The following is a 13,487-nucleotide window of genomic DNA, read 5'->3' as shown; positions in this document are numbered from 1 at the left end:
TTCACTGCTGAGATATTTGCATAATTGTGAGTCATGTTTGCAATGTCTGTGTGGTCCCATATGATGACTTATACGTGGTACTTTCAGCCCCGGCGATAGGGTGCAATTAACTCACTGATAAGAAGCCAAAGCTTTTGAATTCGTAATGGTCATCGAAGCAATGTGCGGAGGGAAGGACAAAAAAAAACTCGAAAGTTCACCTCCTCGTATCTTCACACATATATCTAATATGGATATATCATCCTTCATATGATTTTTTGGCGAAAATGCTGATGTATTTTGATGAGATGAGATATGTGTGTTTTTCTGTTTGAGTCGACCGTGGGAAAGGGTTACAATTTTTTCTGGATGTAAGTCTGCGCCTCAATGAATATGCATTTGATTAACATATTGCTAGTCTGTATACACCAGACTCACTACCTGCAAAGTTTTGTGTTTGCGCAATTAATAGTTTAGGTGGAAATAAGAGCAAAAAGACACCCAAATTTAAGAGAAAATACTGGACATGCACAACTAGGTCATCCTCCTGTGCATGCGTTCTCTCCTGGTCAGTGCACGCTTAGCCAATCAGCGGTGTCAGGTTTGGCGCAATGCGACAGGGTTTGGTTTTATGTCCACAGGGTGATACATCGGACTGTGTACTGCTTACGCTATGGATTTTACGTGGGTCACAAGTGACAGTGATCTTGATTTTTTTCTGGACATACCAATGCGCCAAATGATACAGAAAAGATATTTGGAACACAGCATGGATACACTACCATAAGTCCTATACCGAAGTTTCATTTTTGGGCAGTAAAGGAAAATTTGAAAAAATACCACTTGATTTGAGACCAAAATTTCTGTTTTGGAAGCTAAGTTTCGACGTGATTTTCACAGGTTCTTCAATTTGCTGTATAGATTTGATCATTTGATGGCTTCTGGGGTCAGATATTGTGATTGCAAATGAGGCTCCGAGGTCAAATACTTTTGGCGAGTTAATTGCACCGCGTCGCCATGCCTGCTTTGTACAAAAACAAATATTTTGACATCAATTTTAGCTGTAAAATTTCATTTTTATGATGAAACCTATTTTTTCTGCATTAGTTTGACAAAACTAAATATGTTTCAGTGAAATACCATGGGTTTTCACCTAAATACATGTTCATGATAACAAAAAGACACAAAATGTAGCTAAGGGCCAGAAGAGTGGCCCTTAGCAGTTTACGGGTTTTAACTAAGTTTAAGGGCTGCAGAGGGATAAGAGGGGATTGTACTGAGTGTAGCGAATCCCTGAGAGAATTACGTGTGAAGACTCGGTCCGCTGTGGATTTCAAGGGGTGCTGCTAGTCAAAAGTAATTCAGTTGAAATTTGGTACAGATTATTGATGTTATGTGCGGCTGTCCAAAACGAATCCATACTCAAAACCATTACTTGGCGTACGCACAAAGGAAATCCACATTCAGGAACTTGACTATATTCTTAAAAACACATTCAACCACTTGAGGTTTGAAGTTTCTGCAATTTGTCTCCCTCTAAGAAATGAAATTTGTAAGATCGCAACTGCTGATCTGCAATTTAACAGACATGTTGGAAAAAAAGGAACGATGGGACTCAAACCTGTTACCTACTGCTTTCCGGGCAGCGACACTACCACCAGGCTATCCCTGGTTGCCGGCAGTGACACGATGAACTTTGAACAAATACCCAAGCTCCAAAATTCTGACATTGTTAAGTAGTCCAAGGTGGACAAGGCATTGATACATTTAAATGCAAGAGAACGTTTGTTTCATTTCATAGAGGGAGACAAATTGAGGAACATTCAAGCCTCAACCTTCACCCCTCTACATAATATTCTCTTGCATATTCACCCACTGTTTCAGTGGTTGAATAGGCATATTCACCCACTGTTTCAAAGTGGTTGAATAGGCATATTAACACATGCATATACACAAAGTGGGCATCTGCAAGGCCTGAGTATAGTTTCCTGACAGTTTAGTGGAAAAGTGGAATCAAAATTTAGTGAATCATCAAATAAACTTGACTTTCAGGACAAAAATAACTCTTTTAATGTCCAAATAAATTCCTAATGAACAAAGATAGCCTTGCAATGCAAATATCAGTCTTTCAATGCAGTATAGAGCATACAGGAAACCTATAGTAATATCTTGCTGACATAATGCATTTGGCACTTCATCGAATAGACTATGCACTAAGCAGAGTCATCTACAGAAGTCATAAGTAGACCTTACCAGCCCGCTTCTCATCTTCTACTCTTGTTCCTTGCTTGACCTTTGACTCACTGGGTGTGAACCATTTACTGAAGCGGTTGCCTAGAGATTGGTCCTCTGGCTGCTTGGCAAGAGAAGGGCCTTCTGCTGGCTGTGGTGCAACTTTGTGCTGCACTGGCGGTTTTGGTTGTGTTGGGGGTGGGGTTGAACTTGGTGTGAGCTGAGAAGGAGTATGAGCAGGACTGACACAGACAGGGGTTGCTGATGTCGGGCTGACATTACCACTTGTGTCTGCAAAATAGAGAAATAAAAAAATGTACAATATTGAGGGCACCACTCCATCACAATACAATCAGCTAATCTGTCTCTTCACTTTAGCTCTACTTTCACTGCATTTCCTCAATGTGGTAGCAGTTTGCTTGATTATGCTAATCACTATCAAGAAAACACCGCAACTATCCTGTTGCTGTTGTTTGTGACTGTTTGGCGTATATTTTCTACCACTTTTTTACCGGAAAGTTAAGCTACCACTAATATAGCCCTGTCTACACCATCCTCAACCTCCATGCTCTATGTCACTAAGCCCGGACAGTCAAAGCAGCCCGGTACAATAGCTTCCTTAGCAACAAAAAGCCATGGAAAGGAGGAAAGTGGGGGGGGGGGGGGGGGGGGAGTCATAGTTTGTGCTAGTAGGAGGGGTTCCAAACCACTCCTACCGACATCCTTTTAGGAAACGTGAGATCATGGCTAAAAAGACTGATGAGCGGCATATGAGATACCATTTGCGCATGTGCAGTCATCCTTCAAATGATGTAACCACTTCTAATTTGATAAGATAAAAACTAATCAGAGCTTCCTGAAGCTCAAATCACTGGGAGGGAGTGGAGGGCATATATTCACTCCCTTCTATATTGCTATTAGGATAACAATTAAACTTCTAATGGTAAGTTCTCATTTGATTTTTTATTTTGTCATGCAATTCTCCGTCAAGAATATATGAGCCTTCAAAGTGCAGTGGTCATAGAAATTAAGTACCATCACGAGAAAGTGACTTGACTGACCCGAGTGGCCTGGTCAATGTCCCAAAATGGTGCGGGTGATGCCAGTGCCTGTATCTACAGGATTAAGGCAGAAGTTCTGGAAAGTCTGTTCATTTGTCCACCCAGCCTAGTCAGGTATGTCCTTGATGGGCAGGTGCTTTTGCTTAGCTGAAGATGTAGCCGCTGCTCTAGATGAATGTGACTTATACTGACTGGTATTGACACCAGATTTTTGCATAATTGTTCTGATCCAACTAGTGATTGTTGATCTAGTTACCCTCCTGGGTGGTTTCTGTTAAGTGATAAGGAGGTGCCTCTCCGTTCCACGAATAGAGCTGGTGAGGTGGATAGACTGCTTCAGATATCTAACAACGCATAAACGTTTCTCTCCAGGAAATGCTTTTAGGCGTACAATTGTTCCAACACTCCCTGGTCTACTTTGTTTGAGTAGTTCGTCAACATTAAATTCCACGGTATCTTCCATAAGGCTCATCTTGTCTAGCTGAAAGCTGTGAATGGTTTGCACTCTTTGTGCTGTAGTCAGAGCTAATAACATGGTTGCTTTAAGTGTTAACATCTGTAGAGTTAGCTTGCTGGCTGGTGACACACCACGGAGGTACAAATTGTAGTCAAGTACCACATGTACATCCCATATGCGACTGTACCTAGGCGTAGGTGTCCCAAGTTTAAAGATACCTTTCAGATATCTGCCTATTACAGGGTGTGTTCCAACGGTGTAATCATCTAACTATAGGAATGAGGCCATTGCACTTCTTGCTGCATTGATGGCGCTAAAACTTGCTCTTTCCCTGTGGAATAATTTATTGAAGAATTCCAGCGATTTACCAACATTGGTGTTGGTCCATGGAACTTTGTGGATCTTGGTGAATTTTCTCCATTTCTTGACATATATGTTGTACTGTCTTTCTGTGGAGTCTCTCAATGATGCACCCAAAATATTCAGTTTCGGGATTTAGTCCTTGGTAAGAGTAGTATTCCCGCCAAGCCTGCAACAAAGAGATTAAGCTTGTTAGTGAGTGTGCAGCCCCTGAAACAGGCTGTGTGAGCAGAGTCACTCTTATAAAGGACAAGTGGTTCCTCTAGCAACAAATCATGTAGAAGTGGGAACCACGTCTGTGTAGGCCAATTGGGTGTTTATCAGTAGCCCCTGTGCTCGATCTGACCTAATTTTTTTGCAAACATTTGAAGATAGGGTTGATTGGTGGGAAAGCACAGAAATTGAAGTTTCTCCAATCTAATGAGAATGCATCTACTATCCACACACTGGGTCTGGCTTCCATGAGACATACACTGGCAATTGTGTGTTAAGCCTAGATGCAAACTTGAAGTCTATGTCAGGCTTCCTAAACCTTCCTACTATATCTCTGAAGATGCCTTTGTTGCGACATGAATTGTTGCCCCGTCAAAAATTGTCGTCTGGCAACAATTTTTGATGCTTGTGCAGTTCCCAATTTTTGACCTCAATGGCGACAATTTGTGATGGCAAAAACAATTGTTGCGACATAAATTATGTCGCCCCGTCAAAAATTGTCGCCGGCCATGCACTGTGAATTATGTGGTTGGGGTGGTTGCTCTGGTGTTATGCTAGGTGGGGTGGGTATGACTGGTAAGTTATGCATATGTGTGTGTGTGCATGTGTGTGTGTGTGTGTGTGTGTGTTGGGGGGCTGCATGGTATGTGCTGTGTATGATTTGTAGGTGCGTATAATATGTGACTCGTGTATGCGTTTGCGTATAGCTGTGTGCGTGTGTGTGTGGGTGTGTGTGCATGTGTGGGTGTGTGTTTGGAGTATAATAATACAATATGTGGAAACTGTGCATGTGAGGTGGCTGTATAGTGGTAGTAGTTTTTTTGTCTGTGTGTATACGTGTGCCTGTATGCGTACGTGTGTCTGTTTGTGTTTTTGTTTTGATGTTTGTGCGAACGAACTTTTTGAGCAGCAGGCACTACTGTGGCAATGAAAATGCCTTCAACATGTATGATCACGTGTTTATAGAGTTCACAGCGGCGTTGATTTCAAAATAGTATGGGTGTGTCAATTTCAGCGGTGAGGCGGGCTAGGTGAGAGAGGCTGAGAGAAAAGGCATACGAGGGAGGTACCCTCCCTAAATGTTATCTGTCTTTATATTCATTTTTTTTTTCACTGCAGTCATATTCTTCCATCAGTCGTAACTTCAACTTTCATATCACTATTCTTTGTCCCAGAATAAGTTTGGCATGCTTTATGCATGAACGAATAATTTCGACACGCCGTAAATAATTTCTCAATCGTTAGTTGATTTTAGCACAAACAAACTGCCACATGCACACTGCAAATACATACAAATTTATAAACAAACACCAACAAGCACTCAAACAAATCCTCATAATGCATATAAACCACCTCAACATTTTTTTCCCTTGATATTTATTGATTTCATTCAAATCATTCATAAATCAACCCATTCTTGATGTAACATAAACAAAAATGGCACAAATGCAATTCAAAACACAAACAAATCCATTTGTCGATTTATACTACTAATAACCTCACTTCAACATACATAACTCGATTATGAATCAACCCTACTGTAGTGGTGGCCGGCCTACTACAAATATTGAGGAAACTATCCTGCAACATTTCCTACCTTTGACTGGCGTGTTACTCCGCTCCAGCTAGGTGGAAATCTTGTCGCCCAAGGCCCAAGGAACATGTAGGTCTTGTTTCGTTGGGCTCGTACAGTTCTCTCTCGAGGCACTGCAGGTTTGCGCCCTCGGAAACCGAGGGCAGACCGACGGTCGTCGAGTCGGTCCGAGTAAGTCCGAGTCAGTCCGAAGTCGCTCCCCACTACACTCTTCCCCGTCGCATTGAAGCTTCCTGGTGGGGACGTGAGTCCCCAAGGTGAGCTCCACCCTGGTAAATGCGACCAAATTGGGAAGCAATACGGGGATAGAAAGTCCTGAGGGATATCGTCAATATCCCTCTGAGTACCTATGACCTTCGAACTGAATAAACTGTCCAAAAATATAAAGCTACAAAATATAGATGAGGTAACTGACCCCCCTTAATCAACAGCAGTAATAAAATAATTGCATCCTCACTGAGGATATAAAAAGACTCCACAATAAATTTCAAAAATCAATAACAGCATAATAAATGAACTTAATCCTCCTCTCACTCCCCCCTCCGCCATGCGAAGGGGCTACAGCCTGCACCTGCCCCACCTTCTAGGGGTGGGGCACCTGGGCCGCTGGGACAGCCGATATGTGGGCCTTAAGACTGTCCCTTGGGCTACTGACCCCCTGCTAAACAGGAAAGACAGAGCCCGCAAGCAGATAAATTGCCTAACCTTAAGGTTAGCCGGGGCTTTACTGGCCAACCTATGTGCACACACTGAGCTCTTAGTATGTCTCCAGTTCCTCTGTGACTGGTCCCTCTTTGATCATTCCTGATTGACCATGCGGACCAGCCTGTTAACACTCCCTTCCTGATGCCTTCAAAGAGTCTGGGTCCAAACCTGTAGCCCATCTACCAGCCTGTTGGCCAAGTCTTCAGCTCGGCCGAGGACTGATCAGTAACTACTAGGGAAAAGCACAGACCTCTACCTTTATGGCTGGTGTGCTGGGACCTCCTTGGGACTGGTGACATCCCAAGTGCAGGATCACTTCTGGCATGGGGGTGACCTCAAATTCTGCAAAGTATCAGAACTTCTGTCACACTGGGGGAAACATATCTTTGAATATACCTTCTGCAGGACTCGTACCAATCAGGCAAACCTGCTGAAGCAAAAGAGTGAGTCACTGGAGAAGTGGGTGCAGGGTGGCCTGCTGGGTCCCCACCTGTCGATTGGAGGGATGGGACCATAGAGATACCCCCGCTAGGGGTGTTTCTGGGCACCTCATAGCCCAGACCCTTTCCGAGGAGGACCCTTTGGGCCTTGATCCTCCCATGCCCCAAGCAGTGCAAAACAGCTTTTGGGGGCCTTACCTGCCTTTATTCCCTTACCATGTCATCGGAGGATGACTCCCCTCCATTTGTCCTTCCCCCGATTGTATTGGGGGTGGTCTTGCTTGACCGAACCTGAAGGGGAACCACATTGTCTACGTCTTCCGCAAAGGATGACCAATTTTGGTGCGCCCTCTGACAATATTGGCAACCCCCACACGGCAAATCCCCGGGGGTTATACCCATGCGGTAATCTTCGCACAGGTTGGATTGCTCTGGGATACGGGAGAGTGCATTCGCATTGACATGGTGACATCCTGCTCTGTACTCGATCCGCATATCATATTGGCCAAGTTCTTCCAGCCACCTCGCTAGTTGCCCCTGGGGGTACCTGAACCCCAAGAGCCACCTCAAGCTACTGTGATCTGTACGCACAGTAAAAGAGCGACCCAAAATATAATGCCGATATTGCCTTGTGAACATGACTACGGCTAGCAGTTCCCGTCTGGTGACACAGTACCGACGTTGAACTGGAGTTAGGGCAATGCTACCATAAGCAATAACCCTCTCCTTGCCCTCCTGTATTTGGCTGAGCTCCGCTCCAATTGCATAGTTAGATGCGTCTGTATCTAACATGAACGGATCCGTTAGGTTGGGCATGGTCAGTACTGGGGCCTGCATCATTAGATCTTTGATCTTCTGGAAAGCCTGATTCTGTTCTGGTCCCCAGTGGAACTGCTTTTTGCCAGTGATTTCGTAGAGTGGAACCGCCACTGCTGCATAGTCCTTGAAAGAGCGGTGGTAATTAACCAAGCCTAGAAACTGCTCGACCTGCTTGGTCGTGGTGGGAACTGGCCACGCTTGAACTGCTTCTACATGGTCAGCTTTGAGGTCGCATTTCTTGGGCTTCAGTTTCAGCTGGTAGTTCCGAAACCGCTCTAACACATGCGTGAGATTCCGCACATGATCCTCAAAGGAAGTACCAAGCACTATCACATCGTCTAGAAAGGCCAACACTTTCTCCCAAGTCAGCCCCCGAAGGATCAAATCCATGGCCCTCGAAAAAGTGGCCGGGGCATTACATAGGCCGAAACCCATGCGGACAAATTCATAGAGGCCATACTTCGTTATGAAGGCGGTCTTATGGCGGTCCTGATCCTGGATGCGCACCTGCCAATAGGCTGAATTTGCATCCAGTTTCGAAAACCATCTGCTGCCGCACAGAGTGTCCAGGCACTCCTCTATGTTTGGGAGTGGATAGGTGTCCTTCCTGGTGACAGCGTTAAGTGCCCGATAATCTATGCACCAACGGACGCCCCCATCTCTCTTGCGAACCAACACCGGAGCTGACGCCCATGCAGACTGGGATGGCTGGATCACTCCAGCATGTTCCATTTTGTCCAAGTGGGCTCTCTCCTCTGCTGCAAAGCTAAGAGGAGTTCTTCGCATACCCTGCTCGATTGGGTTAGCAGCTCCAGTGTCAATTGGGTGCGTGATAGCTGTGAAATTGCCAAGGTCGAATTCGTTCCTGGCAAACACATCGCTTATATGTTATTAGCAAACGCTTAAGCTCCTGCTCCTGGTCCAAAGAGAGGGAACTCGATGAACGTTGGAAAAGGTCTGCAATGTGTTCTGGGAGTTCTAACTGTTCTCCAGATTCCACAGCTTGTGACACACTAATGTTGTCACCTTCTGCTGGTGTAGGTGTCTGAATTTCAAACACCTCGCGTGCCTCTCCAATTACACTATTTCTTGGAATATGCATGTTCCTGTCAGTTGGATTGACCACGTAGGTGTGACATGAAATTCCCCCATCATGTAAAGTGTATGGGATAAGCGTTGGTAGCCCTGCAGAAGGTTCAACCACGAATGTATTCATCTGCTGGTCAATCACCCCAGTAATTCTTTTCGCGGCGTTGGGAGGCACCACTACTCGGTACTGGAGTGTGACTGTGGCCACCCGGTCCTTGTCTGGAGTAATTCCAAACTCAAGTGGGATGGCCTGGTTCTCCATGACGAGCTCCATGTCCTTGATGTGGACATCAATTCGATGGCGTCGGAGAAAGTCTAGCCCAAGAAGCATATCATCTTCTATGGGAGCAACGTGGACATCCTCGTCAAAGAAATGCTGGCCCAGCTGAATACTAACTGGGCCTACCACCAACCCCTTCATAGTGAGGTCGCGGCCTGCATTCCTAAGAGTGACTTCTCGGATTGCACATGGCTGTGGGTCCAGTTTTTTATAGACCCTGTCGGAGATCAAAGTGACCTGGGCTGCCGTGTCTACTACAGCTCGTATTAGTCTATTGCCGATCTTAAGGCGAACTCTGAGCAGTGAAGTAGAACTCAGCTGGCAGACAATTGACTGCTTCCCATGGTCCTTGACTTCCTCCTCCGCACCAACCTTCTGGGTGGGAGGCATGCCTTCACCCGTGATGTTGGCTGTACCCATGACAGGTTGGGATTCATTGGGATCTCCCAGTCCAAGTATCTCGGGACCGGCAGCGGGCTCTGTTGCACTGTGTGCAGGCGAGTCCAACTGGTCCACGAAATCAATGAAAGTCCTCACCTGATCATCGGTCAAGGTTTGATTGCCATCCGAGAGAGGTTCTTGCCCCTCCTGATCTGAAAAGGGGCTCTTAGACGAGGAATTGCCTACTGGTAAAAGCCGGCCAGATCTAGGCCAGGCCAGGGGTCGGCCTCCTCCCCTGACCCCTCCTCGTTTAACTCATCCCTTTCATCCTCTACCACGGCTGACACTGTATCCGCAGCTTGGGGTGTATTACCCTCCTTGCGCGGTGAAGGAAATGCCCTTGCCCCCCACAATTGAAACATGCACTTGATGTAGGTGCACGCTGGGCAGGGGTATTGGTACGAGGTGCCACCCGAGGAGAAGGAATGGGAGAGGAACGATGTGGAGGACGAGATGGTCCAGGAGATAAAGCGCGCGCAGGGGCACGCCGAGGAGCTGGCGAAGGGGGCCATGCCTGTTGGCACAGCTGCTTCACCATGATGGTAAGCTGCTCCACCTGATTGGTCAATGGAGCAATCTGCGACTGGACCTCTCATCGCAAGTCTGCCTGAGACTGATCCAGCCTTTTCTTGATCGTGGCTAGGTCCTGTTCGACACGGTTTAACCGATCATCCTGTGTCTCAGGAGACGTGTGGTCTGTGGGACGTGCCTCTACTCTCTGTACCAAATGAGTTGGCTCATCCTCCGAGGCCACAAAGCCCACTTCTTTGCGGTGCTTACCGAAAGCGCGCGCTGTCTGCTGAACCCATTGAGCATGGAGGGTGGCATCCTTGAGGGTAGCAAACCGTTGGTTCAACACTTGTTGACCTACCTCCCAATCAGAGCAGCCTTGACAGAAGCGAGTGATGATCTGTCGCTCCAGTTGCTCCGTTGGGATAACCAGAAATGCGTCAGACGCTAGCTGGGTAAGGCGGTCAGCCCACTCCAACAATGATTCGGTTGGGCCTTGGCGTGCACCAGTGAACTCCACATGGGAGAATTCAGGTTACAGTTGCCCGTCAAACCTTTCCTTCATCTGCCGCGCTAGGTCGTAAAACTGCGGGGCAGGTTCACGGTGCACAAGTGTTGTATAATAATCTGCAGCTTTACCCTTAAGGCACCAGTAGAGCTGCGAAGTACATTCTTCGGCCGACCAGCCACTTTGAGTGGCAAACGCCTCGAATTGGCCGAAGAATGTACGCCACTGACCGGTCCCATCATAAGTTATGGACTTTGGGACGTGTCGTGGCGGCCAGGCCATGCGAAAATTCTCTCGCCGACTCAGGCCATTGCCATCCTGAACATATTCTGCTGGTGGATTTCCAACAGGATACAACGTGTGCCTTGATTCCGAAGAATTGGCAGACGTTGATGGCTGAGGGCAAACAGGCTCTCGCGCATCACGGTAGGGCTGGTAAGGTGTACTAGAATAGTTCGCACCTGGCCTAGCCTGTGACTGCGAAAAGTGCGACCCCCCTTCGGCCGACTGGAATGGTCGGGGAGGAGCTTCCCTTCCTGCCTGGTAATCAGGCTGTGTGGAAATTGGGAAAGCATCACGCCTACTCCCTGCCTGATAAGACTGGGAAGGTGCCTGCTCCCTCTCCGCCTGTGCAAACTGTTGCACAGGCGGTGGGTAGCGATCATGCATATAGACCTGCGGGCCTGTTGCAGTACCCCCGGCTACAGGCAGAGGACCGAAAGCGGAACCGCCTGAAGTGGACGGTGAACTTCCGGAAGTAGGACCCCCACCCTGTGTGGGAGTAACCCCACTGGATGGGTCCTTTTCTGCCCTTAGCACGGAAAAATCTAAGGAGGGGATAATCTCCTGGGGGCAAAATATGCCTGCCAGGTCCGCCATGTCTTGGAATGAGCTTGGCGTAAACACCCCTACCTGTGCTCTTATGCGTAGGAGCCGCTGGGCCTGTCCCACGTCGACTCCTGGGAGTGCAGCCAACTCTGCAGCAGAGCACAAATTAATGTGCACCTTCTCCATGATGTAGCGAAGACAGGTATCCGAAGTATACCCGTCAACAACCCCCAGAGAGAAGACTATAGTTAATTACTGACAGTAAGCACTATTCCTAAAAACCCTAGTCTAACTTAACCAGAAAAAACATACAATTACACATCAGTGAGAAACAAAACCTCACTTGAAAAAACACGAACTAGGTCTAACTCTACACCCCTTGTAAAAAAAATAAATAAAAGAGGTGCAAGTAGAAACAAATGGCACGGAAATTAAAAGCGATGGCGTTCACCTGGACGGCGATAATCTGAAAAGCCTTCTGTACAACACAGCAGATAAAAAAGGAAATCGATAAATAATTACTCAGTTGTTAAGATCTCAACTAAACACAAAATAAGCTGCCCCCAGCTGATAAACCCGTGCCGGTAGGCATCTACTAATGACAAAATCACTTGAACCTTGGTTTCAACATCAATGGATGGGAGTTCTATCCCACTATCCTCATCCATCCCCCCATGGAAAGAATGATATAAAAATAAACCAAAGGAATGAGGAATACCTAACAAACCTGCCGAAACTAAACACACACAGAAAAATGTACCGCTACCAAGTAATGACATCAGAATGAAAGCCAAAAAATGACACTGTCCGTTATCGCCCATAAAAAAAATAAACTACACACTTAATCCTGTTGATATAAAAAATCTACTAAAATATTCACTAATTCAGGCAAAGAAAGAATCTCAGCCTTGTAGGCCTCAATCACTAAAAGCAAAAAGTTAAGCTTCCCTACTACTTCAATCTCAAAACTGCTCGTCCTCACTGTCCATGAAGACAAACAGAAAAATAACCAAAAGCCCAATCCCAATAAAAGTATACTAGAAGCCTACTTAATTCCACAATACGAAGATAAAAATAAAGAGAATATAAACCTATATGTACACTATTAATTCGTATAAATCAGAAAACGGCAAATACAATAAACGTCTTACCGTACCTGCTTCTCTACAGCTCACTAGCCTGATGTGAAGACGATGACAGCTTCACAGTGAATGGCAATGAACGGGCTGTAGCGTTGGCGTCGGGAACGCAAGCGTCGCACAGGCGGCCGTACGGTACACAAACCGTTGTGCTGGCTCTAGCGTTCTATGCAGTGCACACACGCACGGTCGGGCAATGCGGACGTAGTTGGGGGACTCGAAAATACAGTACGCGTGTGTAGCACAGCACAGATGAGCACCATACAATGCCCGTTGCGCCAGCTTCAGCGTTCCGTAGGCCACCCTCCCCCGCACTACCGTGCCGCAAAACACGCGACGTACGTGTGCAATCCCAACGCACACCACTATTGGCGTGATGCGTGGTATGGGATACTAGTATAAAGCGCGAGTTCTGAATTGCACTTCCCTTGCTGCACTAAGCAGCACGCGTAAGTTCTATACAGAACACCCACAAACAAAACGCAACGAGGACCAGGACCGGCGAATGCCAGTCCGGGCACTTCACACACACAAGACAACGACAATGCAGACCAGCAAGAACACAAACACAAACAACGATAAAAAACCAACGGACTAGAGACTCGCTCGGGAGAAAAGAAAAGAAGAAACGGATAGAACAGACAGAAGAAAAAGCAACTTTATTTGATAGCCCGAGCGGCTCCCCTGACGTGAGCAGGGTGGGCACGTCCCTAGACCAGACACGCAATACAAAAAACACACGTACACACACACACTCGACAGCACTGTCAACAGGCGGCAAAACACACGCGCAATCACAATGCAACTCGCTATCACTTACACACGAAACACG

General features: G+C 46.6%; 1 protein-coding gene across 3 annotated transcripts in view; it reads right to left on the bottom strand.

The window, feature by feature from the left end:
• Positions 1–13,487, bottom strand: part of LOC139743843 (rab-like protein 6) — a 110,985-nt gene that overhangs the window by 35,605 nt on the left and 61,893 nt on the right. For all 3 annotated transcript variants that reach the window (XM_071654297.1, XM_071654300.1, XM_071654299.1), the window contains exon 9: positions 2,233–2,502. In XM_071654297.1, coding sequence (XP_071510398.1) covers positions 2,233–2,502 — 270 coding nt within the window. The remainder of the gene's footprint in view (positions 1–2,232; positions 2,503–13,487) is intronic.

This window comes from Diadema antillarum, unplaced genomic scaffold (genome assembly GCF_040938485.1).
Source record: "Diadema antillarum isolate AM-2024a unplaced genomic scaffold, OU_Dant_1.0 seq00001115_RagTag, whole genome shotgun sequence".
Taxonomy (NCBI): domain Eukaryota; kingdom Metazoa; phylum Echinodermata; class Echinoidea; order Diadematoida; family Diadematidae; genus Diadema; species Diadema antillarum.
The sequence above is the reverse complement of the archived record's forward strand: the minus strand, read 5'-3'. Positions and strand labels throughout refer to the sequence as shown.